This window comes from Typopeltis vanoorti, chromosome 13 (assembly GCF_054136105.1).
Source record: "Typopeltis vanoorti isolate ZY-2024b chromosome 13, IOZ_Tvanoo_1.0, whole genome shotgun sequence".
Classification (NCBI taxonomy): domain Eukaryota; kingdom Metazoa; phylum Arthropoda; class Arachnida; order Uropygi; family Thelyphonidae; genus Typopeltis; species Typopeltis vanoorti.
The window spans coordinates 35,272,051-35,298,997 of NC_143561.1; the positions used below are offsets into that span (position 1 = coordinate 35,272,051).

Here is a 26,947-nt window from a genome sequence, read left to right on the forward strand (position 1 = left end):
TTATGAGCAACTGGTTAATTTGTAAAATCTAAGTAGCATACTTATATTTTACAAAATTCTTTGTAAAATCTAAGTACACTACTTTGTATTCATCTCTCTTGGCTAATGCAGCTGTCACCTTATTGTAATAAGTACATTACTAAAACATGACCTTCCTTTAGCAGATATGTGCTGTCCATCAAAGAGAATACCACTGTTATCAATCGAATTCTGGATCCTAGTTCTCACTAGCCTCTCCAACAATTTAACCACACCTGACACACAGATTGGCCTATAATTTGACTCTCCTTTGTCATCTCCCTTATGCAGTGATATGATCTTGCCTTCCACTCCATTGGAACTTGACCCAGTGTAGGACTCATATTAAACAAGTATGTCCAGCAGATATCTAGTTCCTGTTACATTTCCTCAGAATACATGGTGATATATTATCAGGATCCTCAACCTTATTAACATGATGTTTACTCATTTCCTCATATACCTCTTGTTCACTCACAGACCTTCTCTCCTCTTCCATTATTTTCAAATTTTGTATCCTGTCATATTCACAATAATGAAATACTTTTATGAACCGCTCATTTACTATCTAAACTATATCCTGTGCAATGGTTATCTTTATACCACTTATACTACAATAATCATTATATTTCTCTGCTGTTCATACTGCACTTTTTCTGCCCTTACCAGTTGTGTTGTCCTCCTTGTCTGTTCTTTGTACTCCTTATTGAACTGTTTTATCACTACTTATCTTATGTTGCCTCCATAATGCCTTCTTTCTCTGCATTGCATGCTTAATCTCTTCATTTATCCATTTCACATCCCTTATTTAACTTTATGACCATTGGAATACATTTAGACATTGCTTCTACTAGATGATATATTGCTTCCTTCTGCTTCTCGTAGATAGTTTATTTGAATGGATAATGTGATTCTCTAGGACTAACTTCATTCATTCATTCATTTATTCTAAAAACATCTTAGACACTTGGCATGGTATTGTAATGTATAATTTCCCATCATTTTAAAGTTCAGTTTCTAAAAATTATTTAATTTAAACCAAAAGTAGAATGGCTTGTCAAATTTCATTAAAGATCTCCAAAATGTTAATTTCATCAGTTCCAGCCAGTGTCATGTTATACATTGTTGGAAAACACATAAAGAGTAATATTTTATTATTTTTATTTAAATATTGCTAATTCATTGATAAACATTTCTAATATTAGACTTATTTTGACTAAATGTTAACACTGGGAATGTATTTTAAATATTGTTCTTAGCTGATTATCATAAATGAGATTTAATACTAAAATTGTTTTTAATAGAAATGCCAAGAAAAAATCCCATTATAGAGGCTTCACTTTTGGTTTTTCACAGTGCATTCCAACTTTTTCTTATGCTACAGCTATGTATTATGGAAGCAGGCTAGTAGCAAATGAAGAAATGACATATGATAACCTATTCAAGTAAGTAAAAATATATTGTGTGTGTGTGTATGCACATCTATGTGTAGAAAATCAGAAATTATGTTTAATTTTGCAAAGCAAGCATGTGGATTAAAATAAAAAGTTGGTATAATGTAGCAGAACACAAAATACAGACCTAAAAATTGTGCTAATGCTTTTAGAAGAATTACATTTCTAATGCTTTTAGAAATGTAATGGTACATTTTCTTTATGTATTTTTGGGAGTCCATAAATGTGGGGGGGGGGGGTAGAGTTAAACGGCTTTAATCTGTTGGTAATGTCTACAGGCCAAGAAATGACTTTCTTAAGGAGCCTGTGAAGTTTTCTGATTTGTGAGTTAGTGGGATTGTATTCGATAGGAAGGTAAGGAGCCCGATCTAATAGAAGAGCATTAAGCTTACTTATGTAGTCCTTTTGGTTAAGTACTACAGTCGCATTTCCCTTATCCGCTTTGTAGATAACTATTTCTTTATTATTCCTCATTTCCTGCAGAGCTTTATATTCCTTGTTGGTTTTTGGTGGTCTTGCTTTGGAGAGGACATAAGCTACATCCAGTCTTACACTGTTGGTGATTTGATTTGGAACGTGGATCATATTATGATCCACGTTTGATCTGGATCATAATATCTTCACTGGGTATTTTTCTGGGAGCAATGCCGAAGTTGTGTCTATGTGAAAGCATGTTGAGTGCTTCAGGCTTCAGGGTGACTGAAGAAAGGTTGATTACGGTGTTGGTAGGAAGTTTTTGATTGACCGTCGAGTTCTTTTTTAATTTTTCGAATTTTTTCATCTGTTGACCTCGTATTTTTTTCAAAATTATTTGTCTGCAGCTTAACATGAATGTGATTTAAAGTGCATGAAAGCTCTTCTTTAAAAGCAGAATTAATGTCCGCTAAGAGAAACTGCGCAGTGGTGATTTGTTCCCATAGCTGGCGTGGTTATATATACGGACAACTTTTTGTGAAACAAAATGGTGCTTGAATTTTACACAATTCGGGATTACCTGATTATCCCGGCAGTGTTTTAGGAAAGTTAGATGATTTAATTGTCTAGACAACTTCAACTTCATTTTACCATATTGCCGGGCCTTTCGTGCAATCGCATCTCCATGGATGATGGTAATTCTCGTAGACAGGCTTATACGTTGGTTATGCATTACTAAATCACTTGAGGAATTGACACCGTAGATACAAATATAAATTTAATTACACTTTAATAAATATTTTCAATATTATTAAAGTGTAATTTAATAGACGGCAACGTCACGTTGCCATCTTCAAAAGGAACTTATAAAAAAAGGCACGTGCATATAGGCACTACAACACAGTAACTGAGAATGAAGTGATGAAGCTATTGTTCTCCTAAAAGTCCTAATGGTACCCTCTAGCGGGCTGAGTAGGTGTTCACGGCCGTTGGGCTGAAGGTCTGCATATGTAAGCCTCCCAAATTTGGGGCAGTCTCATAGAACCAAATTTGTTGAGGTTTGGAGAGTTTCTTAGGCCTGAGGCTGATTCCATAAATAGTCTTTCGACCCTCCCGCCCAAAAAAAAATCCAAAAAATATTGAAACCTACAAACCACAATCCCCCTCCACAACAAGGATTTCTCTAAATCCATCACCATTCCTTACATCCATGGCACCTCGGAAAAAATTACCAGAATCTTAAAAAAAATGACTTGACCTCCTGTTACAGACCATACAGAAAATTGGCATCCCTTATCTGCTCCACTAAAGACCAACCACTTCTCCTAGACTTACCTGGTGTATACCAGGTCCCTTGCAGCTGTAAACTGTCTTACTTTGGCCAAACAGGCAGGACAGCAAATATCAGAATTTCAGACACAGGGACTACATCCGTTTTTCACAAGTACAGCCATTCTGGTCTTGCAGACCATGCTCTGGATACATGCCACAGAATTCGGTGGAAGAAAGCTACAATAATACACTGTAGCAAATACAAATTCGAAAGACTATTTATGGAATCAGCCTCAGCCCTAAGAAACTCTTGAAACCTCAACAAATTTAGTTGTATGAGACTGCCCCAAATTTGGAAGGCTTACATATGCAGACCTTCAGCCCAATGGCCAAGAACACCTACTTAGCCTGCTAGAGGGCACCATCAGGAGGACTGACTTTTAGGAGAACAATAGCTTCATCACTGCATTCTCAATTACTGTGTTGTAGTGCCTACGTGCACTTGTCTTTTTTTATAAGTTCCTTTTGAAGATGGCAACATGACGTTACCAAAATATCGGAACTATTTATTAAAGTGTAATTTAATTTATAATAGTAACCTCTAAATTTGTTTTCTTTGCTTGTCAAGTCTTTGATCACCTTAAAGATGGGTAAGAGAAATATCATTGTGCTAATGAATATGACATGCTATAATGATAAATTATAACTTTTTCCATGAAATAATTATTCATGGAAAAAAAAACTCCGCATTTGAGGGAGACCCAATGTAGAAGTATATAGCAACTAAGTGAAATAAGATAGTATAGGTGGGGTGGTCTTGAACAAAATGGGATCGATCATATCTGTAAAAGTGGGAAAGTGTAGTGATGGAAAGAGAAGGTTGTGAAGTTTTGGACTGGGGAGGCAGTGCAAGAGAGTAATAACATGAGCATGATATATTAGACTTCACATGCCCATTATACTTGTTTATTAATGAAAGATACATCAAAAATAATGATGTTACATTTGTGGCATTGATTGAGTTAGCTTATCCAAGGATAATTGGCATAAGCAAAATGCGGTTAATTAATATATAGGAGGGAAAAGACCTTCCATGAAGATAAGGAGAAAAGAGCAGAAGACAGTGCTATTCATGACAGAGGAATTGTGTCTACTCACGATGTAGGTGAAAAATGGTAGTACATATGATGATTTTGAGGCTATTTGATTTGAAATTGAAATAAATAAAATAATATGTTGTTATATCCCTGGAAATATGGAGGACGATGATTACAAAATGTATACACAAATTAGTTTTCAGTAAAAACAGAGAAACAGAGTAATTCTAATGAATGATTTTAATTGTGGGAATGTAGTTAGGAGAAGATAGTCTGTAGAAATGAAGACAGTACATTTCTGTAGATTTTATGAGAGGGAAACTACTTCACATGTCTTGAATTGGAAGCAATATAAGTTTAAAGGATTGAATTTAACTTTAGAGGATATAGTTGTGAATTTAACTTTAGAGGATATCAGCAGTGCACTGTAAGTGGAAGTGAACATAAAAGTTCTGACATGAGGAGGATAAGATTTCAGTCACGAAAGACATATGTGGAATGTAAGATTGGTGCTTATGAAAAGCTTTGTTGTCAGCTAACATCAATACAATGGGAAGATGAACTGCCAAGATATGAGATTCATCGCATGGGAATTTGTTAGGACAAAATTGTGTCAGATACACATATATGTCCACAACACAGCATTTATTTACTATAGACCTTTTAGCCTCTCATGTGTGGGATTTATAAAACCTCTTGTTCATATATCAGTGCTACATTTGGACAAAGAAGAAATGTGTTGATATTTTGTTAAACATATGGAAGTTGAAGTCATGGGACTGGCATCAGGAACACTATTTCAGATGACAAATAAATGGAATAATGGAAGCAGACGAGTTAAATAAATTTGAAGCTGGGCTTTCAAAATTGGTTAACTTGCATTTCCATATGGATTACATGAAAATGGAGTAAAGTAATGATAGAGTCATGTTCAGCAAAACAGTCCATGTGAAAATATCAATTGAAAAGGAATAAGCAGAAATAGAATGTTTACTAGAAAGCGATTAGAGTGAGTCTTTTCATATCCATTGATCTGCTTGCTCAGTTCAAACTGAGACAAATATGATGAAGTAACTATAGTCATGAGATATGTTAAATAATTTTATATATTTTTGAGTTTATTTTATGTACAGTCATATATTTTACTAATATGCTTCACAGAAATAGAAACTACCTAATCCGATGTTGAAAGTTTTTTCTCTTGGTTATACTATAAATTAAAGATGCTAAGAAATTACATTCTTGGTTTTATCCTTTATCCAAGTGTAAGCAAACAAAGTTTGTGCTTTGGCTGTACAAATAGCCCAATTGTGAAGTGACTTCGCATGCAAACTTTGTTTGCTCATACTTGGATAAAGGATGAAACCAAGAATAATTTCTTGGCATCTTTAATTTATACCTAATCTGATGCTAGTTGTAATCCCAATCTGCTAAGTTAAAGCACTTTAGAATGTGAACTATCTGTTCCATTTATTTTCTATATTACTATTATTATCATCATTACATCAATATCCATGGAGTCAGCAAACTCAGCATGAGAAATTAACTCAACTGACTAACAATATATTTATCATAATGAACCTTAAAATCTTAACACTCCCAGCATTTACAATGCATTCTGGTAACGTGTTCCACTCATTAACAGTTCTCAATATAAAATATCTACTCCTCACACCTTTTCACATCTACCAGGAATGGCCTTTTCTCACCTTTCCCTGTTTTTTTGTAATTTGCTCTGTATTAATCTGACAAAATTCCCTCACTAACTTAAACATATATATCATAATACCTGTTTTTCTGCATATCCACCAAACTATGCAGTTTGTATTCTGTTAATCTCTCTCTTTCTTTCTATCCTTCCATAACCGACATCCCATGTTTTGATATTTCCTTGGTTACATGTCTCTGGACCTTCTCCAGTGTTTCCACATCACAATGAAAGTTAGATAACCAAATCTGATCATAATAGTCCATGAGTTGTCTGGCTGATGCTTTATACAGTGGTGCAACCATCTCCTTATCCCTTTTTATCACTGTGCCTCTTACTGAAACTTCAATCCACTGTCGATCATCACCCTTAGATCTTGAATTTCATCCACTACACGAAGCACAGTTCCACAAATACGGGACATAACCTTGCACTGCACTGAACTCCACTCCAAAGCACAGAGATTTAAGGCTGTCACCGTACTGTATTGGTTGTAAATGGCTATGTAGTATAATCCCCATTCATTTGTCCTAGTCAAAATCCTATTAAAATCTTCCTGAAGAGAATTAAAATTCATCAGCTGTGCTCCATGTAATTTTCCCAACTTTACATCATCAACAAACAACTGATGATCCCCACTCAATCAACATGAAATATCATTAATAAATAACTATTTGCAGGCCTGAGAAGAGATCCCCAGGACACACTACTAGTTACCTTCCTTTTTTTGAGACACTGCTCCATCATACATATCTTGCTGGTATTGTTCAGAGAGCCAGACTGATTGAGATATCCATCTAATCACTCTATTACCCATTCCTCTTCCTTTGCAGCTTGTACATCACCTATCATATGCTAATCTATTAAATGCCTTTGCAAAGTCCAAGAATATCACTGTGTATGAATCACCCTTATTCAACACATTCATCACATCATAAGATGCAAGAAGACATACCCTTTACAAACCATGCTGAATATCATAAAGAATGTGTTTGGACAATTCATTGCATAGAAAATATTAGGAGAAACGTGGGAAATTAATTGCAAGAAAATTTTTCACAAGAAAATTTGAAATCCTGTTTTATGTATTATTTATTATTTCAATTATATTTAGCATTCTGAAATTTTTTATTCCATATAAAGTTTTGAATATTCTTTCTTACTTAGATACTACCAGATCTGTAGATGGAATATTAATTTTCACAAAACTGGATAGAGTAGTTATGGAGAAAGGATACCATATTTAAGAATATTTAGGGATAATAGTTATTTCCAACTAATATTTATAGTTAACTATTTACATATTCCTGTTATTCCTATTAACTATTCTGTTAATAATTAGAATAGTCAATAGGAATCGAATTTCATATGCATCAATCTTATTCTGTATTATATTCTTAACCAGCCTCTCCAGTACCTTAACTACAGTTTCAGATATACAGGCTGGTCGGTCTATAATTTGAAACTACTGTCCTAGAATCATACTTATGGAGTGGTAATGTTTTGCCTTCTTTCCACTCCTTAGGAGCTTTTTCACTGCAAGACTTTTATGAAATGACCAAGTCAAGAGCATAGCTAATCCATTTGCACATTTTTAAAAAATGTAAAGTGATATGTCATCTATTATTACAGCCTGATATCTGATAATATTTAATTCAATCAATCTCTGATACACCTGTTTCTCCTAATATTTATCTCCTTTCTATTCATGTTCATTATTTAAAATAATTTCACTTCATCTCTTTCAATGGTTACTCTGTTACCATAACCATCTATCAGTGTCACCCTTCCATGATTATTCTTCCTACTGCTTGCCATATAGTAGTAGAATTCCCTTGAATTATTTCTGGCCTGACTGGCTAACCTCCTCTCTTATTGCAATTTGTCTCTCTTGACCAAGCTTGTTACCTTTCTAGTCTGCACTTTATATTCCTCTTGCATCTAATCACTACTGACTGTCTCATACCTTCTTCATAGCATCTTCTCTTCCATCACAACTTGCCTAACTTGACTGTTCTCTCATTTCATTCCTACTCTATTTTTTTGCATGACTCTTGATACATAGCTGTGCATTGCTTATGTCAGGTGATTCCTAATCAGTTCCCATGCTGTCAACTTCTTTTCTACACAGTTCATCAACCCAACATATTGATGTTACATGATTGTGGAGTGTCTCATAATCACTCACCTTATAATTCCACATATCCCTTTTTGAGAGTAAATTTTTCCTGTTTAACAACCACCATCCAAAACAAGTACTTCATGATCACTCTCCAACCAGCAGTAGTGTTAATATATCATTAACAACCACATCCTGTGAGTATATCTCCAAATTCAACACTCTAAAAACCTTCTAATCCACATTCCTATAATTAAAATCTTCCCATATGCTGCTATTTTCAACTTCCACTCTTAGGGGATATAATTCCTTTGCTATCATTAACATCATTCTCTCTTCTTTTTTACCTTCTTGTGTTGGAAAATTCTGCATCCTTCCATTTCTATTCCCAAAACATATATCCTCAGACAATCAATTGTCCTTTACATCTGTTTGGGCATGCTGACTCAGTGAATGTAACAAACTGAGCTTTCTTATTTACAATACTCATGATGTTAATATATAAACATAACCACCTGCTCTCTCTGAATCCATACCATTAATCTCCACTCTCTACCCTAGCTGCTATTGTATACCTCTCTCATCAGCCTAATCACTGCTGTTTCTCTGATCCTGACTAATTTTCATTCATATCTGTCTCCTGCTCATCTTTATGCAGTCTGTCACCCATCTTGCCATAATCAATTCTTTGTCTTTGTATCCATCTTCCCCCTGTCTTTCCACAACTTCTCTCTCTGTTTCTCTGATCCTTAGCTCTGCTAATTTTATCTTGTCTCTCTACTCTTAGCAAACAGCAGTTGCTCCAAATATATAGCACCAAGCCCATGGAAATGCAATTCATCAATCTTAAAATTCCAGCTTTCCTTCGAATTCACTCCATACATTCACAAACACAAATTAAATATTCTTATTTAATTCAGATATGCACAGATTTAACTTGAAAATAATTCATTACAATTAAAAACAGATCCATTAAATTCATTGAAAGAATAATTTGTTATAGGAAAGTGTTCTTAGTTAATATATAATGTGAAGTTTGAAACTTGAAATAGTTTAGTAATTTGATTATGAATTAAGAGTATTTCACTTACATTAAAATAAATATATATATATATTTCATTATCTTCCAGAATAGCAGAAGCTGTTATAATGGGAACATTTATGTTTGCACAAGCTGTAGCATATGCCCCAGATTATAGTACTGCTAAGCTTGCTGCTGCTCGCATATTTAAGCTACTGGATCTACAGACTAAGATTGATGCCTTTAGTGATAAAGGAACCAAACCGGTATGTTCCATTGTATATTTTAATTGTTGTTTATATGTACATGCTATAAAGTCACTTCCCCATTTTTGACATTGAACAGCAGGAATGATGAATTAATGAATTACCCCTTTTCTCCATCAGGAAATTGGGAAAGACAGTCGTCCTTACATTGAATCTTTGGGCTCTGGTCTAAAGACTCATGACAGGAGACTTAAGGTAACCATTTTTCACACAATGCTTATCAGCAGGTATATCTGCTTAACTCATTCATGCACAAATCACTCATGATCCACTCAGCCAACCAGATCTGTAAATTAATACAATAAACTTGAACATTCTGCGACTGGTTATCTCAATATTCACTGCTATTAAGAGATGTTTATTTAAGCTTTAAAAAGAAAATGAAGAGTATTTTCTTACAGAATTTAGGCATAGATAACCTTAACTCTGCTATTAGGCACTACATAACCATTCTATTTATATAATGTATAGATTTTGCCATCCTAATTATTATAGTTAGATTGTTATGTTGTTTTTATCTCTCTCTAGGCCACTTATATTGTACATTGTATCATACTATATTAGGCACTACACAACCAGTCTATTTATTGAATGTAGATTTTATCATCCTAATTATTGTAGTTAGATTGGTATATTATCTCTCTCTCTCTCTCTCTCTCTGTGTGTGTGTGTGTGTGTGTGTGTGTGTGGGCCACTTATATTGTACATTGTATAAATAAAATGGCTATACTCAGTTAACTAATTTTCTGAACTACACTTCTATTTCATTGTGCAACATGAGACACAAACTTCTTCACTATCTTTCAGTAGCTCCTTAAACTAATCTGGAGCTAGTAAGGTTATTATAATAACCTTACTAGCTTTGATATTACTAAAGAAATGCAAGTAATGTGTAATGCAGTCCTGTTTTCCATAAAAAATAATCGTCTTAGTCTGCTTACAACTTGCCCAATCTCTAAAAATCTATAAAATATTATTATTACCAGAGATCTCCAGAAAGTCAAGAAAGACCACCTATTGCCCATATACCATATGTGAATTCATTCACACTACCTGTATTCACCACCTCCACAGGCAAGCCATTCCAATTATGCACCATTCTATAAGAGAAAAAGTAGCTCTCATCCCTTTCTTGACTATATTCATTCTCAAATTCTTGTCATCATCCTCTACTTCCACTCTCTGTTCTCCTAAAATTATGGATTTTTTAAATTTTCTTTTATTTTTTTCTTGCTGCAAATAATCAAGTTGCTGAAGAGCATGTGTAGTTAATAAACAATGCATTGCTAGTTATTACTATCATAATACCATTGTGGATGTTTAGAATTAAACAACTATAAGGTAATGTGCTACATACATACTTTAACACGTTGACTGCCGTAATGTTAAAACATTTTGTGATCCCTATGCCAACTTCTTTTTGTTTTACAATTTGCTGAAAGTAACACAAAATAATCATATTTTATGATTTTTTATCTATTTCATTCAGCTAAATAGATTTGTTAAGTGTGAATCACGTGTGTACCATGCGGCCTGAGAAGAATTTTTTTTACTGACTGGGCCGAGTGGACTTCACACAAGGTCAAACTTGCATATCTATGACGCGTACGAACAGTTATATGCATTCAGTGTTTTGTCTGGTGAAATAAATTTGTTATAGTGATAAATATTGTTATAAATTGCCCTAATATGGGAGACTACGAAAAAAAGCAATGTCATTTAGAAGCCTTGATAAATGAAGTTCTATCTGATGATGAACCATACAAATATTCGTCGGAAAGTTACAACGGAAGTGATCTTAGTTCTGTGTCTTCAGATTCTGATTCTCTCATTGCTGGAAAGAGAATAAAAGTATCTACAACTGGTAATACCGAAGAAGTTTTCACTCCTAGTACATCTCAGTTTACTGCTGCTCATTCTGTAGAACAAACAATTGATGATGTTATAAGAAATCTGCATTTGACTAATGATTCTTCCTCAGATGAAATACTTGGAAATGTGAATTCAACCGACCTATAATGGAATGAAATTACAGGTGATAATCTAAAACATTTTCAGTTTGTGGATAATAATTTTTAATAAAACAAAATGTAATTGAAGAAATGCATGATAAACAGCCTGTAGACTTCTTTTTTTATGTTTATTGATGAAGGACTGCTGGACCTAATAGCGCAAGAAACTAACAGATACACTCTTCAAAAACTCAGTAAGGCAATTTTACCAAAAGCAAGGATAAGAAAGTGGAACACAAATCCCAATGAAATGAAGATATTTTTGGGTCTGCAAATTTGGTTCGGTTTAGTGCAGATGCCAAAATTAGAATGTTATTGGTCGAATAGCATCCTCTACTCTACATAAATCAAACAAGTTATGTCACGGAATCAGTTCGATCTTCTTCTCAGTAACTGGCACTTCACAGACAACAAGGGTGGAAATACTTCTGAAAGACTTTATAAAATTACACCTCTCACAAATCATATAAGAAAAAATTTCCAGAAAATAATGATGCCTTAGAGCAGGAGTTGCCAAACTTCTTTGATCATCGACCCCTTCAAGAGTTTCTTGACTTTTTATCAACCCTCTCTATTTTACTATTATGTAATTATAATAGGACAAGCAAAAAAGATGCTTATGTGAGTTTTTAGATTATTTTATAGTTGCAGTGCTTATTGTATGTATAATATAGTATATATTATTATATTACTATTACTATCACTAGTAATATCACTGGTATTACTACCAGCCCTGCTCAACTCTTCAACATAGAGAAGTTTAGTTCGTGAATGAATAACGAATGAATTATAATATGTATGTTGATGAATTTTAGAACATTAACGCTCACTTGTATGTCGATATGTCGATGCGCATAAATGAGACTGGGATTGAATACGTGTAAGTATAAGTAAATAAGCAACCGTGCACGTGTTGCAATCTCATTCCCCCCCGCGCTGGCCAGTCAGTAACCACCGACATCCGTTTATTGGTAAATATGTCATTTTGGCCTACTTGTTTGGCCTCAGTACCTTGCTTCATCTTACAGGTCCTATTCATGTCACTGTTCCCACGATTCACTCTTAATTGTATTGTCATTCAGGTTGGAGGTAACCCAAGTTAACCGAATTAAATATTGCCCATACAATGATATCTTATATTTTTCTATTGACCCCTAATCAACCCCTAACAATGGTATATTGACCACTGGCGACCACTGCCTTAGAGTAATATTTGAGTAGATGAAACTTTAGTACCTTTCCGAGGTCATCTTACCTTTCGTCAGTACATCAAGAATAAACGACCCAAATTTGGCATAAAACTATTCAAATTGTGTATTGAAGATGGATATACATATGATTTCAAGATATACTGCGGTGCAGAAAAGAAGACCAGTATCACTAATAGTGTTCCAACTTCAATTGTTATGGGACTTTGTGAGAATGTACTTGACCATTATGTAGATAATTATTATACCAGTATTGAATTAGCGCACAAACTTTTGAATAGACAAACACACCTTATAGGCACTTTGAGAAAAAATCGGAAGGGAATTCCACAGGATATTCAAATTGAAAAAGGGTGAAATAATTGGTAAAGAAAGTGACACAGGGGTGGTGGTAATAAAATAGTGCGATAAACATGAAGTGCTTATGTTATCAACAAAACACACGAACAAAATGAAATCTCTTACAGCAAGAAATGGTAATGAAGTGCAAAAGCTGGAAGCTATTATAGACTATAACAAAAGCAAAAGTTTTATTGATCTATCCGATCAGGTAAAAGCCTATGCTTCTTGTCTTTGAAGAAGTGTGAATGGTACCGAAAACTCTCAGTTGAAATTCTTTTAGGTTCTGCTGTGGGGAACGCTTTTATAGTATATAAGCAAGTTATTAATAAAATATTAGCATCACAGAATTTAGAGAAAAAAATCACAAAAGAGTTATTAGGAATTACACCAAAGGAAAATAATGTTACTTCGACTTCAGACAAGGAAAAACATATTTTAGAATAGGTTGGTACCAGTAATAGGAGAAGATGTACATCTTGCTGCAAAAAGTTAACTGAAGAACATAATAGAAAATATGCAACATCTAAGGTCACACAAACACGGTGGAAATGTGTTCAGTGCGAAAAATTTTACTGTATTCGCTGTTTTACTATTGCGCATAACTATACTTTGTAATTGTTTAGTAATAATTTCACCTAATTATTTTTTTCATATCTATTTGTATATTTCATACCTAATGTTTGTCATTTTTTGTTTATTACTTTTTCAATTTTTTACAAGAAGAAAAATTTATGATTTGACACATTTATAATGACATATATTATAAATAAATATTTAACGCCATTGTTATTGTTTTATTCAACATTAGAAATTGGCTTAAATCAGGTAAAAATATCATCATCATCATCAATTTCCTGCAATGTACTCTCAAGGGGTGTACAGGATATGATAGTGCTACATGAAACAATTATATTATTACTAACTTCTTATCTACAATTTTCCTCCAAATCAGTCTGTTACTTGTCAAGACTCCAACATTATCAGATCTTATATTTCTATCGTCTAAGGCACTTTATACCGTATCAATTTACCTATATCTTGGTCTTCCTCTGGGTCGTTTTCCTGCCAACCTGGCAGAGAACACTTGTTTTGCTAATCTTTTCTCTCCCATTCTATTTAAGTGACCATACCACCTGAGATTCGCTCTGCTAATGCATTCCTGGATGCTGACAATGTCAAGTTCTTTCCTAATATCCTCGTTTTTAATATGATATTGCCATTGATGCCATCTGTTCATGCCTCTAATCTTTCTCAGGACTCTCATATCTGCGGTCTCTAGTCTTTGGTCAAGTGTTTTACTTCTGACCCAGCTCTCAGATCCATAAGTTAAAACTGGTTTGAACACTGTCTTGTATACAGCTAATTTAGTGTTCCGACTAATTTCTCTCTTATTCCATATGAATTTATTCAATTGATTTCCCACCATACCAGCTTTGTTGATTCTGTTGTCTATTTCTATATTCAATTTACCATCTTCACTAAAAATCGTGCCTAAGTAGCTGAAATGCTTTACTTGTTCCACAGGTTCTCCATTCACAACACAGTTGACATTTTCACTGATTCTGCCTATTTTCATTGTCTTTGTCTTTTTATTGCTGACCTTCATACCATATCCATTACAACAGTTATTCAATTTAGTCAGAGAATCTTGCAGACTTGTAGCGGATTTATTTAGAAGTATAACATCATCCGCATAAAGCAAAGAGCTGACATTAACATCTCCAATTTTGATATCATGTTTAATACCACTTTCCTTCATAATGTGATCCATATAGATAATGAATAACAGAGGGGATAATGTACATCCTTGTCTGACACCAGATTTAACATTAAACCATCTTCCTGTACTTCCTTCAATTCTAACTGCTGACTTACAACTCAAATAAAGACTAAGTATTGCTTGATATAATGCCCCATCGACACCATATAACTTTAGCGTACTGAATAGCTTCTCTCTTGGCACCTTGTCATATGCCTTTTCCAAATCGACAAAACTTAAATACAGATCTTTGTTATATTCCCATGCTTTCTCGACTATTTGTCGTAAAGTGAAGATCTGATCCTGACAGCCTCTATTTGGCCTGAATCCAGCTTATTCTTCACCAAGCTTTTCTTCCACAATTCTTCTCAATCGTTTCTCAAGTATACTTGCATAGATCTTGCTATGAACACTTAGTAGGGAAATACCTCTGTAATTCTCACATTCAGTTTTGTTTCCCTTTTTATATATGGGTATTATGAGAGCTCTACTCCAATCATCGGGAATTCGTCCCTCTATCCAGGCTTTCTGAACTATGCAGTGCAGCCACTGTAAGACTTTTATACCACCATACTTCAGCATTTCTGATTGAATATCATCCACTACTGCTGCCTTTCCACATTTTAAGCCTTTGATGGCTTTTTCTACTTCAAGTATGGATATGTATTCCTGACTGCATGTCTGTTCAGTGTTTTTTACCACTGTGCTCTCATCACTGCTTGTTTCATTTAGCAGTTTTTCAAAGTAATTACTCCATACTTCAAGGATATTCTTTCTTCCGTTTTCATGTCACCATTATCATCTCTAACTCCTTTTACAGCACTCTTTCCTCCATTCCTAAGCTTCTTCAACAACCTCCAGAATATTTTGCCACCTTCTTGATATTTATTTTCTATATTCTTGCCAAAGTCCTCCCATGACTTTTGTTTAGCTAGTTTTACACAGCGTTTAGCATTCTTGCATTTGTCTCTGTATTCGCTAAGAGCACAAGCTGACTTATTTGCCAGGAACTTTTGATATGCTTTCTTCTTTTCCTTCACTGCCTCTTTATCCTCCTGTGTCCACCATGGAGTTCTAATTTTTCTATCCTTGCAGACAACTTCACCACATGCCTCTCTAGCTGAGTCAATCAGGGCTTTCTTCAAGGCTTGCCACTGAATCTCCAAGGTTTGATTCTTGTTCTCAAAGTCTTTCATTTTTTCTTCAATAATATTTGTGTATTTTAGTCTACAGTTCACATCTGAGAGCTGCTCAACTTTTATTCGCTTTAAAACTTTCTTACATGTTATTCTTTTCAATATGAAATTCAATTTTATCCTGCTCAAGACTAAATAGTGATCACTTCCAATTTCAAATCCTTTGTACGCTGTGGTGTCCTGCACCAGGGAGAAAACATCACTATCAACAATAACATAGTCAATGAGACTTTTCTTATTCCTTGCCTCTTCTCTCCATGTGAATTTGTGCACATTTTTATGTAGGAACATGGTGTTAGTAATAACCAGTCCATGACCTGAATAGAAATCCAACAGATATTTGCCATTATTATTAGCTTTGCTCTTTTCTCCAAATTTTCCCAAAATATTTTTATATGTCTCAGAATCATTTCCTACTCTGCTATTTAGATCCCCAACAAGGACCAACGTTTCCTTTTTCATTGTGTCAGTTGCTTTTTCTAAAGCCTCAAAAAATTCCTCCACTTCTACCTTAGTAGAACCTTCTGTGGGACCATAGGCACAAATAAGTCTCATTGTCCAATTCCCCATTCTGATATTTGCCCACATTGCTCTACTTGAGACTGACTGCCATTCAAGAAGATTAGCCTCGTATTTTGTGTTGAATACTATGGCTACTCCTTCTTTTCCTTGCTTCTCATTGCCTGAATATAACATGTTGTACTTATTGCTCAGAAAGATCTCACCAGTTTTTGTCTTTTTTGTTTCAGTCACCCCTATTATGTCGATCTGGTACTTATCTAATTCCTCAGCGAGCTCCATTTCTTTGCCATTCAGGCTTCTTATATTGATAGTACCGATCTTTAACTCTGGTGGTGTTGAGTTGAGGTGTGTTTTAGGGTTTGTTCCAGTAGCTGACTTTTCGCTGTTCGCTCTGGTTCCCTGGCGAAAACAATGGGGGCCCTTGTTTAACCGGGTGATGCCCCAGCCGGCATGAAATTTTGTCATGTTGTACCATCATTTTTTTTTTGGTTTAACCAATAAGAATACAATTTGGTCGGCTAAATCCCAAATTGCCAGCCTATCCTCGTTCATTCAGTATCAAAGTAGATACCCAACAGGGTGCACCACAAGAAGGTGAGGATTGGACATTAGGTCAGAAACCCTGGTCGGCTCTCCGCATTCCTTTAAAGGCTATGTGGAGGTCTCCTCTCAGTTATACAGCTTTGACCCTTAAGCACCCCCAGGTAAAAATAAAACCTCTATTATAATCGGCCACCTGTTGTACATGTAGTTGAAATTCTACCGTGCTAACTATATAAACCTGTTTACCAGGCCCCACATTTCCATTTCTCATAAGCATTTCATTTAGATATGAATCACAGGTGAACTATGCGGGCTGAAAGAAAAATCTTTATGTGAAGCAAATATGATTCACACAACGCATTGAAAAAATGTAGTGCGAATCGTATTTGATTCATACAGCGGTCAAAGTGTTAAGTACTAGTACTGTGTACAGTAACATTCAAAAAGAAATAAAGAAGAAAAATATCTTCTGGGATAATATAGGACTTTTGTGGTGATCATAATCCTTTTTTGAAATTAGCTGTTTGTGTAACACAGATTTCAATTTGCAATGGAAGTGAAAGTATTCATATCATATTGTTTAAAACAGTGTTTTACAGTGTATGTCTAGTGATTAAATTCCTAGATGAAAGCTTCCTTCTTTGAGTGGTTATCATTTTAGTATGCATTTCTCCTTTGTAAGTACATTTTATATGCATCTGAAGCACTCAAATATTTAAAATTTTTCATATAGATATTTAGTAATAGACTTGTTTGGTATCTCTTCAGTACCATATTTTTCTTTGAATTCTTCTCTGGCACTTTTTTTTTTTCCTTTCTCTCCTGTTGTTGAACACTATCCCATTTTTGCTCTTAGTGAATCTGAAATAGAATTAAATATTATAATTGAGGTGGTCTGTTTGAACACATTGCACAGTAAATGGGGTTGAGTACTATACCTATCCTGAATATAGCATAAAATATAACTCACAAAATAGTTCTCTAATCTTCAGTGTAATTTGCCATTTTCAATCATTCATGCAATTTGAGTAAATAAAACCTTTATTCTGTTATAACAAATAGAATTATTTTTTCTTTATTTTTAAAAAATATCTTTGACTTGAATATATTCTGTATGTCTTCTTTTAGAATATTGACAATGCCACTAACTTGAAAACTTCTAATTTTTTCACGAAATGACAATGTAAAGTATATTATTAATGATAAAAACTTTAAATAATAACTACCTGTATTTTAGCAGTGTTACATTGCCATCTTCAGGGATCATAAAACAATGATATGTGCATGCAGGCGCTAACACCAAGCAAATGAGACTGAAGAAAGGCAACTGAAGTCGATCCTAGAGTTCTTAAAGTGCTCCCTAGCTGATTAAATTGGGTTGTCTTGGCCGTTGGGCTGATGATCTTAGAGTATTAGCTTCCCAAATTTGGGGAAGTCTTGTGCACCAGAATTTGTTGAGGTTTGGGAAGTTTTTCAGAGCTGAGACTGATTCAAGGAATGATCTTTCATACTTGTACTTTCTGTGGTATAATAAAGTGGCTTTCTTCTAGTGTATTCTGTGATGGTGTCCAATGTATGTTCAGCAAGTCCTGACTGGCTCTATTGATGGAACCGAATGTAGTATGTAGTCTTTGTGTTCAGATATCCTGATTGCTGTCCTGCGTGTTTGGCCATAGTAGGACAGTTTGCAATTGCAAGGGACCTGATATACTCCAGGCATGTCTAGAGGAAGTGGCTGGTCTTTGATGGAGCAGATAAGAGATGCCAATTTCTTATGTGGTTTGTAACTAGTTGTGAGGTCATATTTTCTTAGGATTTTTGTTAGTTTTTGGATGTACCCCAGATATATGAAATGGTAACAGATTTAGAGTAATCTTTGAGGTGGTGCTTAACTGGTTTTAATATTTGTTGGGGGTTGTAGCCATTGGCTAAGAAGATGTTAAGGAAATGGTTGTTCAGTAGTTAGGGCATTGTTGTCTGAATTGATTAATTTTGCTCTGTTATATAGGGTTTTTATAATCTCATATTGAGGGAAAGGGGATGGGAGGATGGTTGACTGCTGGTGAATATATCTCCCTGTACCTGTAGGTTTTCTGTAAACAGAGATCCATCAGTCTGGCATGTAATAAGAGTATCTAGGAAAGGGAGACTGTTGTTGTTTTCCTTTTCCAAGGTAAACTGGATCCTGGGGTGTTGATTGTTTAAGGTTGTTGAGAAATTGTGAAGTGTATCCAGATCATGCAGCCAAATAGCAAACATGTCATCCACATAGCGTAGCCAAACAATGAGTTTATGTGGGGCAAAGTTTAAGACTTTTTCTTCAAAGGTCTCCATAAAGAAGGTTGGCCAGGGGTGGAGTTAGTGGAGAACCTATAGTTGTCCCTCTCTGTCTGTTTGTAGAATTTTCCTTACCAAACGAAATAAACTGAGTTCATGGTGAATTGAAATTGGGCTGAGATATCAGGAGGAAATTTCACTTGGATGAGATCTAAGGTATCTTTGAGTAAGATATTGGTGAATAAGGAGGAGACATCAAAACTGACCATTATGTCCGTGTGTTGGAGTGAGAGGTTTTCTATACTGTATTTAAAGTGGGCTGAGTTTTCTCATGTGTGAAGGTGTGTTGACAGTATATTGTGCACTTTGGCTAAATATTTGGCTAATTTGTGGGGGAATCAATGCCATCCACAGTGGAATGTAAAGGTACAATTTGCTTATGAATTTTTGGTAGTCCATATATCGGGGAGTGTCTAGAGTTAAAAGGTTTTAGTCTGTTAGTCACTTCCATGGGCCAAGAGGTAACCTTCTTAAGAACCCTATGGAGTGTTCTGATTTAGGAGCTGGTGGGATCATATTCTATAGGGAAGTAGGTAGACAATCTAAAAGTAAGAAGGTCTGTTTGGTTTTAGAACCACAGTGGCCACTTTATTACACCACTTGCTGTGGTGTAATAAAGTGGCCTTCTTCCACCGCAGCAAGTACAAGCATGAAAGATTATTCATTGAATCATTCTCTACTCTGAGACTGCCACAAATTTGGGAAGCTTACATTCTAAGATAATCGGCCCAGCAGCCAAGACAACCCAATTTAGCCCACTTAGTGTTAGTGCCTGCATGCAAATATCATTGGTATGTGATCCCTGAAGATGGCAGTGTAACATTGCCGAAATATAAGTAGTTATTAATTAAAGTTTTTATAATTAATAATATAGTTTACATTCTAATTTCTAAAAAATTAGAAGTATGTCTAACCAACGTGTAAGCTTATCTACAAGAATGACTTAAATAGCTTTTGCGTGAACTGTATGGGAGCAATGGACTGCATTTGAATGGTTATGGTGTGAGTCGCTTGGAGAGACTGCTGCTGGAAGGTAAAGGAGTGAGTGAGAATGAATCGGATCAAGCGGGAAGTGATGTGGAAGAGCAGGAGAGATTGAAGAGGTGGTTATGAATGAGGAAGTGAGTGGTATGAGTATAGAAAATGAGAGAATGGGTGTGCAAGAGGAGCAGGGAAATGGGGAGGCTCAGGGTGGACAGGGGTACACAGCGTGAGAAAGGTGGATGCTCCAAGAGGAGGTGAGAGCATGTGTAGACAGGAAAGAAATGGGATGACCTGGGATCAAGAGGAAACAGTTGGAATTGAAAAGGGTTTTTCAAATGAATAAGCAGAAAGGGAAATGGTCCCAGTTGAGCATGGAGAGATCACATCGAGTGAGTCGTATCAGTGGAACTAGCTGTAGATCCAGAAATGAGCTGTTGTGTTTGTATACAAATGCTAGAAGTATAAGAAACAGAGCAGATGAAATGGTTGCATTAATTGCATCTGTTCACCCAAAGATTGTTGGAATAAGTGATACATGGTTGGAAGAGGACGACATCCTTACAGGAATAGAGATGGAAGGGTGTGATGTGTTTTGTGAGGATAAAAGGGGTAAAAAGGGAGGGGGAGTGCTATTGATGATAGAGAAAGAGTTATGTCCATACAAAGTAGAGATGCGAGAGGAAAATAGTGCCACTGGTTTTCAGGCAGTATGGTGTGAGATAGAGGTGAATGGAATCAAATATTTGGTTGGATGTTGTTATAGATCAGGTAATGTGGATGGTGGTGATAATGAAATGTATAATCAAATTAGTCAAGCAAATAAGAAAAGGTTGATCATTATGGGCAATTTTAATTATGGCAATATAGACTGGAATGATGACATGGCAGCTGGAAGTAAAGAAAATGAGTTTTTGAGGGATAACTACCTCAGACAGTATGTAACTGTAACAGAGGGCATGCAAGGATTGGGGGTCTTGGATTTGGTCATCTTATCAGAGGATATAATTATAAATGAGGTGTCAAATCATCCACCAATTGGTGAGAGTGACCATGAGGTGATTACCTGGGTGGTTGCCAGCAGTGTGAGGACCTCTGTGAGAAAAGGGTATATGTGGAACTACAAGAGGGGTGATTATGAAGAGCTCAGGAGACAGCTTGCAGGTGTAGCATGGAATGAGGAGTTAGCTGAAAAAGAGAGCAGCTTGGGGGAGGGATTTTCAAAAACTATCTAGTAAATGCAATGTCTAAGTGTATCCCAAGGGTGAGAAGGTTAAATAAGGTAGGTGTGAGATGGATGAATAAAGAGATTAAGCATACGATACAGAGAAAGAGGGCATTGTGGAGGTAGCATAAGAGAAGTGGAAATAACCAATTTCATGAGGTCTACAAAGACAAGGCAAGGAGGGTGACTTGGTTGGTGAGGGTAGCTAAAGAGAGGTATGAACAGCAGTTATCTAATGAAGCCAAAAAGAATCCTAAGAGTTCTTTCAATATGTGGCCAGCAAAAGAAAGAATGATTATGGAAAGATGACATTGATAGGAGAAAATGGTATAAAGACAGCTGTTACAGAATGTGTGGTTGGAGATATTTAATGAGCAATTCATAAAGGTTTTTCAGTCTTGTGAATGTGACTTTATGGAGAGATTGAGAGCAGTAGATGATTGGGAGGAGAGACTGACTGTAAGTGAGCAAGATGTGTTTGGGAAGTTGAGTAAACTAGATGTAAATAAGGCTGTGGGACTTGATAATATATCACCACGTATTCTGAAGGAATGTGCCAGGGAGTTGACACCTGCCTTGACATGTATTTTTAATACGAGTCTTGCACTTGGTCAAGTTCCTAAGGAGGACAAGATTGTGCCACTTCATAAAGAAGGTGATCGAACTCAAGCATCAAACTATAGGCCTATCTGTGTGTCAGGTGTTGTAATTAAGTTGTTGGAGAAGCTTGTGAGAACTAGGATCCAGAGTTGGGTTGACAACAATGGTATTATCTTTGATGGACAGCATGGATTTGCTAAAGGGAGGTCATGTTTTAGTAATCTACTTACTTATTACAATAAAGTGATTACTTCCTTGGACAGAGGAGAAGGATACACAGTAATATACTTAGATTTCACAAAGGCTTTTAATAGAGTACCTCATGATAAATGGATAGTCAAACTAGACCAGATAGGGTTGGATATCAGATTAGTGCATTGGATTGGAGACTGGCTATCTGATAGGTATCAACAAGTTGTGTATGGGGGGGGGAGCGATATCCAGGAAAAGGAAAGTCACTAGTGGAGTGCCTCAGGGGTCTGTTTTGGGGCCATTACTGTTTAACTTGTATATTAACGATGTAGGTGGAGATATTCAATTGTTTGCAGATGATGCAAAGTTGGGACGAACCATGAAGAGTAGTGAAGATGTTGTGGCCTTACAAGAAGACTTGAATAAATTGAGTTATTGGGCACGGAAATGGAGATGTGAGTTCAATGTTGCAAAATGTAAGGTTTTAAAATTTGGAAAACAAAGATGGGATGCAGAATTTATGCTTGGTGAGAATATATTGTTGGAGGTAGAGGAAATAAGAGATCTGGGGGTGATAGTGGATAAGGATCTGAAATTTAGGGGACATATAGCCAAAATTGTGAAGATAACACAAAGGCTTCTGGAAATGATGCAGAATGCATTGACGTGTAGAAGTAGGGAGATTCTTGTTCCATTGTATAAGGCTTTGATTAGGCCACACATGGACTATTGTGCCCAGATTTGGTCACCTGGTTTTCAGAAAGATGAAGAGATGTTGGAAAGGGTCCAAAGGCAATTGACTAAGGTAGTTTCTGACCTCTGGAATGTCGAGTATGAGGAAAGATCGAGAAGATGTAATTTGCAGAGTCTAGTGGACAAGAGGAAGAGGGGAGATATGATAGAGACCTACAAGTTGGTAACGGGTTGTTATAGGATCGATGCCGGAGAAGTTCTACAAAAAATAGTGGGAGATTGGGGGAGAACCAGAGGTCATCTCTGGAAACTGTATAAAGAGGGTGTGAGTAGGGGAGTGAGAGGCAGGTTTTTTTCGTGCAGAGCTGTGAATGGTTGGAATGCCTTGCCTGAGGGTGTGTGGTGTCTGCAAGGAGTTTGAATGTGTTCAAAGCACAGTATGATGAGCTGTGTGTGTGTGATAAAAGGACCTCCCAGATGAGTCTTTGACTTCATGAGGTCTTGGGGTAATAATAATAATAATAATAAATTCACTGCTGTTACTGCAGATATAATGAAGTTTATCTTCTTTGCAAACTGTTACAAACAAAAACAGTTAAGGGATATAAAATCTCTCACAATACTTAGAGAACAACATGGTCCCAGCAGGATGATCTTATTCCTTATTTTTGTGTGTGTGTGTGTGGGGGGGAATTACATGTTAATTGTTGATAATTTATAACATAATATATTATCCACTGATAAAATACTGATGTGTGATTTGAATTCATTTTGGAATATACTTCTTGCTTCATTTCCTGATTGCTAACCATAAAATATGCTTTTTAAAAATATCTTTGATTTGTCTTACTACTGAAATTTTATTTTATCGTTTAGGTTGTACAAGGAGATATAGTATTTTCTAATGTAAGGTTTAGTTATCCAAATCGTCCAGGAGTAAAAGTTCTGAGAGGTCTGAATGTTAGAGTAGAAAGTGGAAAAACAGTTGCTCTAGTTGGAAGTAGTGGCTGTGGAAAAAGCACTAGTATTCAATTACTAGAACGATTTTTTGACTGCAGTGATGGAAAAGTGGTAAGTACAAATTTGAATTACAGAATTATCATGTCACATTACTCGTGAAAACATTTCCTTAAAAGTATAAATAGGCATTATTTGAATGTCCATAATAACTGAACATCTCCCTGTAGTCCTGTGACAATATCATTGACAAAAAAGTTTGAACAGTAACGATCCCAGGACTTTGAACCCTGTAGAACTTCACTGTAACTTCCTCCAAATTATATCTCAAAATGTTAGCATTTCTGGTGGAATATGTTCTACTTCAGCTGCACATTTCAGGTTTTTAATAGCTTTTTTACCTAAAATATTAATATGTATTCTTCTTGAATGTTTCTACTGCCATACTGTTATGACCTGTTACATTTAGCAACTTTTCAAAGTATTTGCTCTAGACATCCAGAATGTCTTTATCTTCAGTTTTCACATCACCTTTATAATCTGTGACTCCCTTTACATTACTCTTGCCTTCATTTTTAATCTTTTCAATAGCCTCCAGAATGTTTTGCCACCTTTCTGATATTTGTTTTCTATGTTTTTACCAATGTCTTCCCATTACTTCTCTTATTATTATCCTAAGACTCCATGGAATCAAAGACTCATCTAGGAGATCCTTTCGTCATACATCTCATTATACCATGTCTTAAACTCACTCAAATTCTTTGCAGACACCATCCTCTCATGCAAAGCATTACAATCTTTGTCAACTCTGCATGAAAAAAACCTGCTTCATACTCCCCTGCTCACACTCTCCTTATACATCTTTCGGGGGTGATGACCTGTGATTCTCCCACAATTTTATATAAAACCTCTTCACCATTGATCTTATAATGTAGGTCTCTATCATATCACCCCCCCCCCTTTCTCCTATCCAGTAGACTCTGTAAATTGCATCTTCTCAACCTTTCCTCATATTCGATTTCAGAGATCAGAAACTACTTTAGGCAGTTTTCTCTGGACCCTTTTCCAACATCTCTTCATCCTTTTGAAAATCAGGTGACCAAATCTGTGCACAGTAGTCCATGTGTGGCCTAATCAGTCTTATACAATAGAACCATAATCTCCTTATTTCTACAAGTCAGTGTCCTTCACATCATTCCCAGAATTCATTATGTTGTCCTCACAACATTGGCAATGTGTCCCCTAAATTTCAGATCATATTCCACTATCACCCCAAGAGCTCTTATTCCCTCCACTTCAACAATATATCCCCACCAAGGATAAATGCTACATCCCATCTTGTTTCCCGGATTTTAAAACCTTATGCTTTGCAACAGTGAACTGGCATCCTCATTCCTGTTTCCATTTGCTCTCTATTCAAGTCTTCTTGTAAGACCATATTATTATTATTATTATTATTATTACCACGGGCTACTCCAGGAGTCCTTAGACTCATCGAGGGAGGCCCTAAACATCATGTTCACACAGCTGTTCAACATTCTCACAGTATCTATCATACCTTGCCTTGAACTCGCTCACTGTCATAGCACCCACAACAGACTCTGGCAGCTTATTCCACTCATTTACCACTCTAAAAGTAAAGAACCCAGCTCTAACACCCCTGCTAACCACGCTCTTGCCCAGCTTCCATGGGTGTCCCCTAGTTCTCCCACCACCAGTCCTGATCTCAAAAATATCATCTGAATTAATCCTATAGAATCCTTTTAGCAATTTGAATGTCTCAATCATATCTCCCCTTTTTCGCCTATCAACTAGTTTCTGCAACCCACAAATCTTCAACCTGTTCTCATATGGTTCATTCCATAGACCTGCTATCATCTTAGTCACTCGCCTCTGGATCCTCTCAACCTCCTCCCCATCAAGAAGGAACCGAGGTGACCAAATCTGGGCACAGTAGTCGAGATGAGGTCTTATCAGGGCTCGGTACAGAGGTACAATAACTTGTTTTTCTCTGCTCGTCAAGGTATTTTTCAACAACCAAGTGAGTTGATGAGCTGATTTAGCTACTTTCGCAATATTATCTGCTCCACTCCTCATAGTTTGTCCAAGCTTTGCATCATCTGCAAACACCTGAATATTCCCATTCAGATCTTCTCCAATATAATTAACATACAGTTTAAAAAGCAATGGCCCTAAAACCAATCCCAGAGGCACACAACCAGTGACTTTCCTCTTCTGGGATATTGCTTCCCCATACACAACTTTCTGATACTTATCAGATAGTCAATCTCCAATTCAATCCAATCCACTGGCTAATATCCGTTGATATGTTTGACTAGTTTGACTATCAACTTATCATGCAGTAATCTGTCAAAAGCCTTTGCAAAATCTAAGTATACTACTGTATATCCCTGTACTCTGTCCAATGAAGCCATCACCTTATTGTAATAAGTAAGTAGATTACTAAAACATGACCTCCCTTTAGCAAATCCATGCTGCCCATCTAAGATAATGCCATTGTTGTCAACCTAATTCTGGATCCTAGTTCTCACCAGCTTCTCATACACCTTAACCACAATAGCTGAGACACAGGCTTACAATTTGATGCTTGAGTTCTGTCACCTCCCTTATGAAGCGACACAATCTTGCCCTCCTTCCACTCCTTTAGAACTTGATCCAGTGCAAGACTCATATTAAAAAAATATGTCAAGGCAGATGCCAACTCCCCTTGGCACATTCTTTTAAAATACGTGGTGATATATTATCAAGTTCCACAACCTTATTAACATCAAGTTTGCTCAATTTCCATACCTCTGTCTCACCTACGGTCAGTCTCTCCTCTTCATCAACTGCTCTCAAACTCTCCATGATGTCACATTCACAAGCATGAAAGACCTTTAAGAATTGCTCATTAAGTATCTCCACTATATATTCCACAGCAGTTGTTCTTATTCCATTTTCTTCGGTAGGTGACATCCTTCCATAATCATTCTTTTTTTTTTTTTTTGCTT

General features: G+C 36.0%; 1 protein-coding gene across 1 annotated transcript in view; it reads left to right on the forward strand.

Moving 5' to 3' along the window:
* Nucleotides 1-26,947, forward strand: part of LOC150100045 (ATP-dependent translocase ABCB1-like) — a 280,795-nt gene that overhangs the window by 234,550 nt on the left and 19,298 nt on the right. The window contains exons 23-25 of the mRNA XM_090403288.1: nucleotides 1,323-1,463; nucleotides 9,213-9,369; nucleotides 23,856-24,050. Coding sequence (XP_090259414.1) covers nucleotides 1,323-1,463; nucleotides 9,213-9,369; nucleotides 23,856-24,050 — 493 coding nt within the window. The remainder of the gene's footprint in view (nucleotides 1-1,322; nucleotides 1,464-9,212; nucleotides 9,370-23,855; nucleotides 24,051-26,947) is intronic.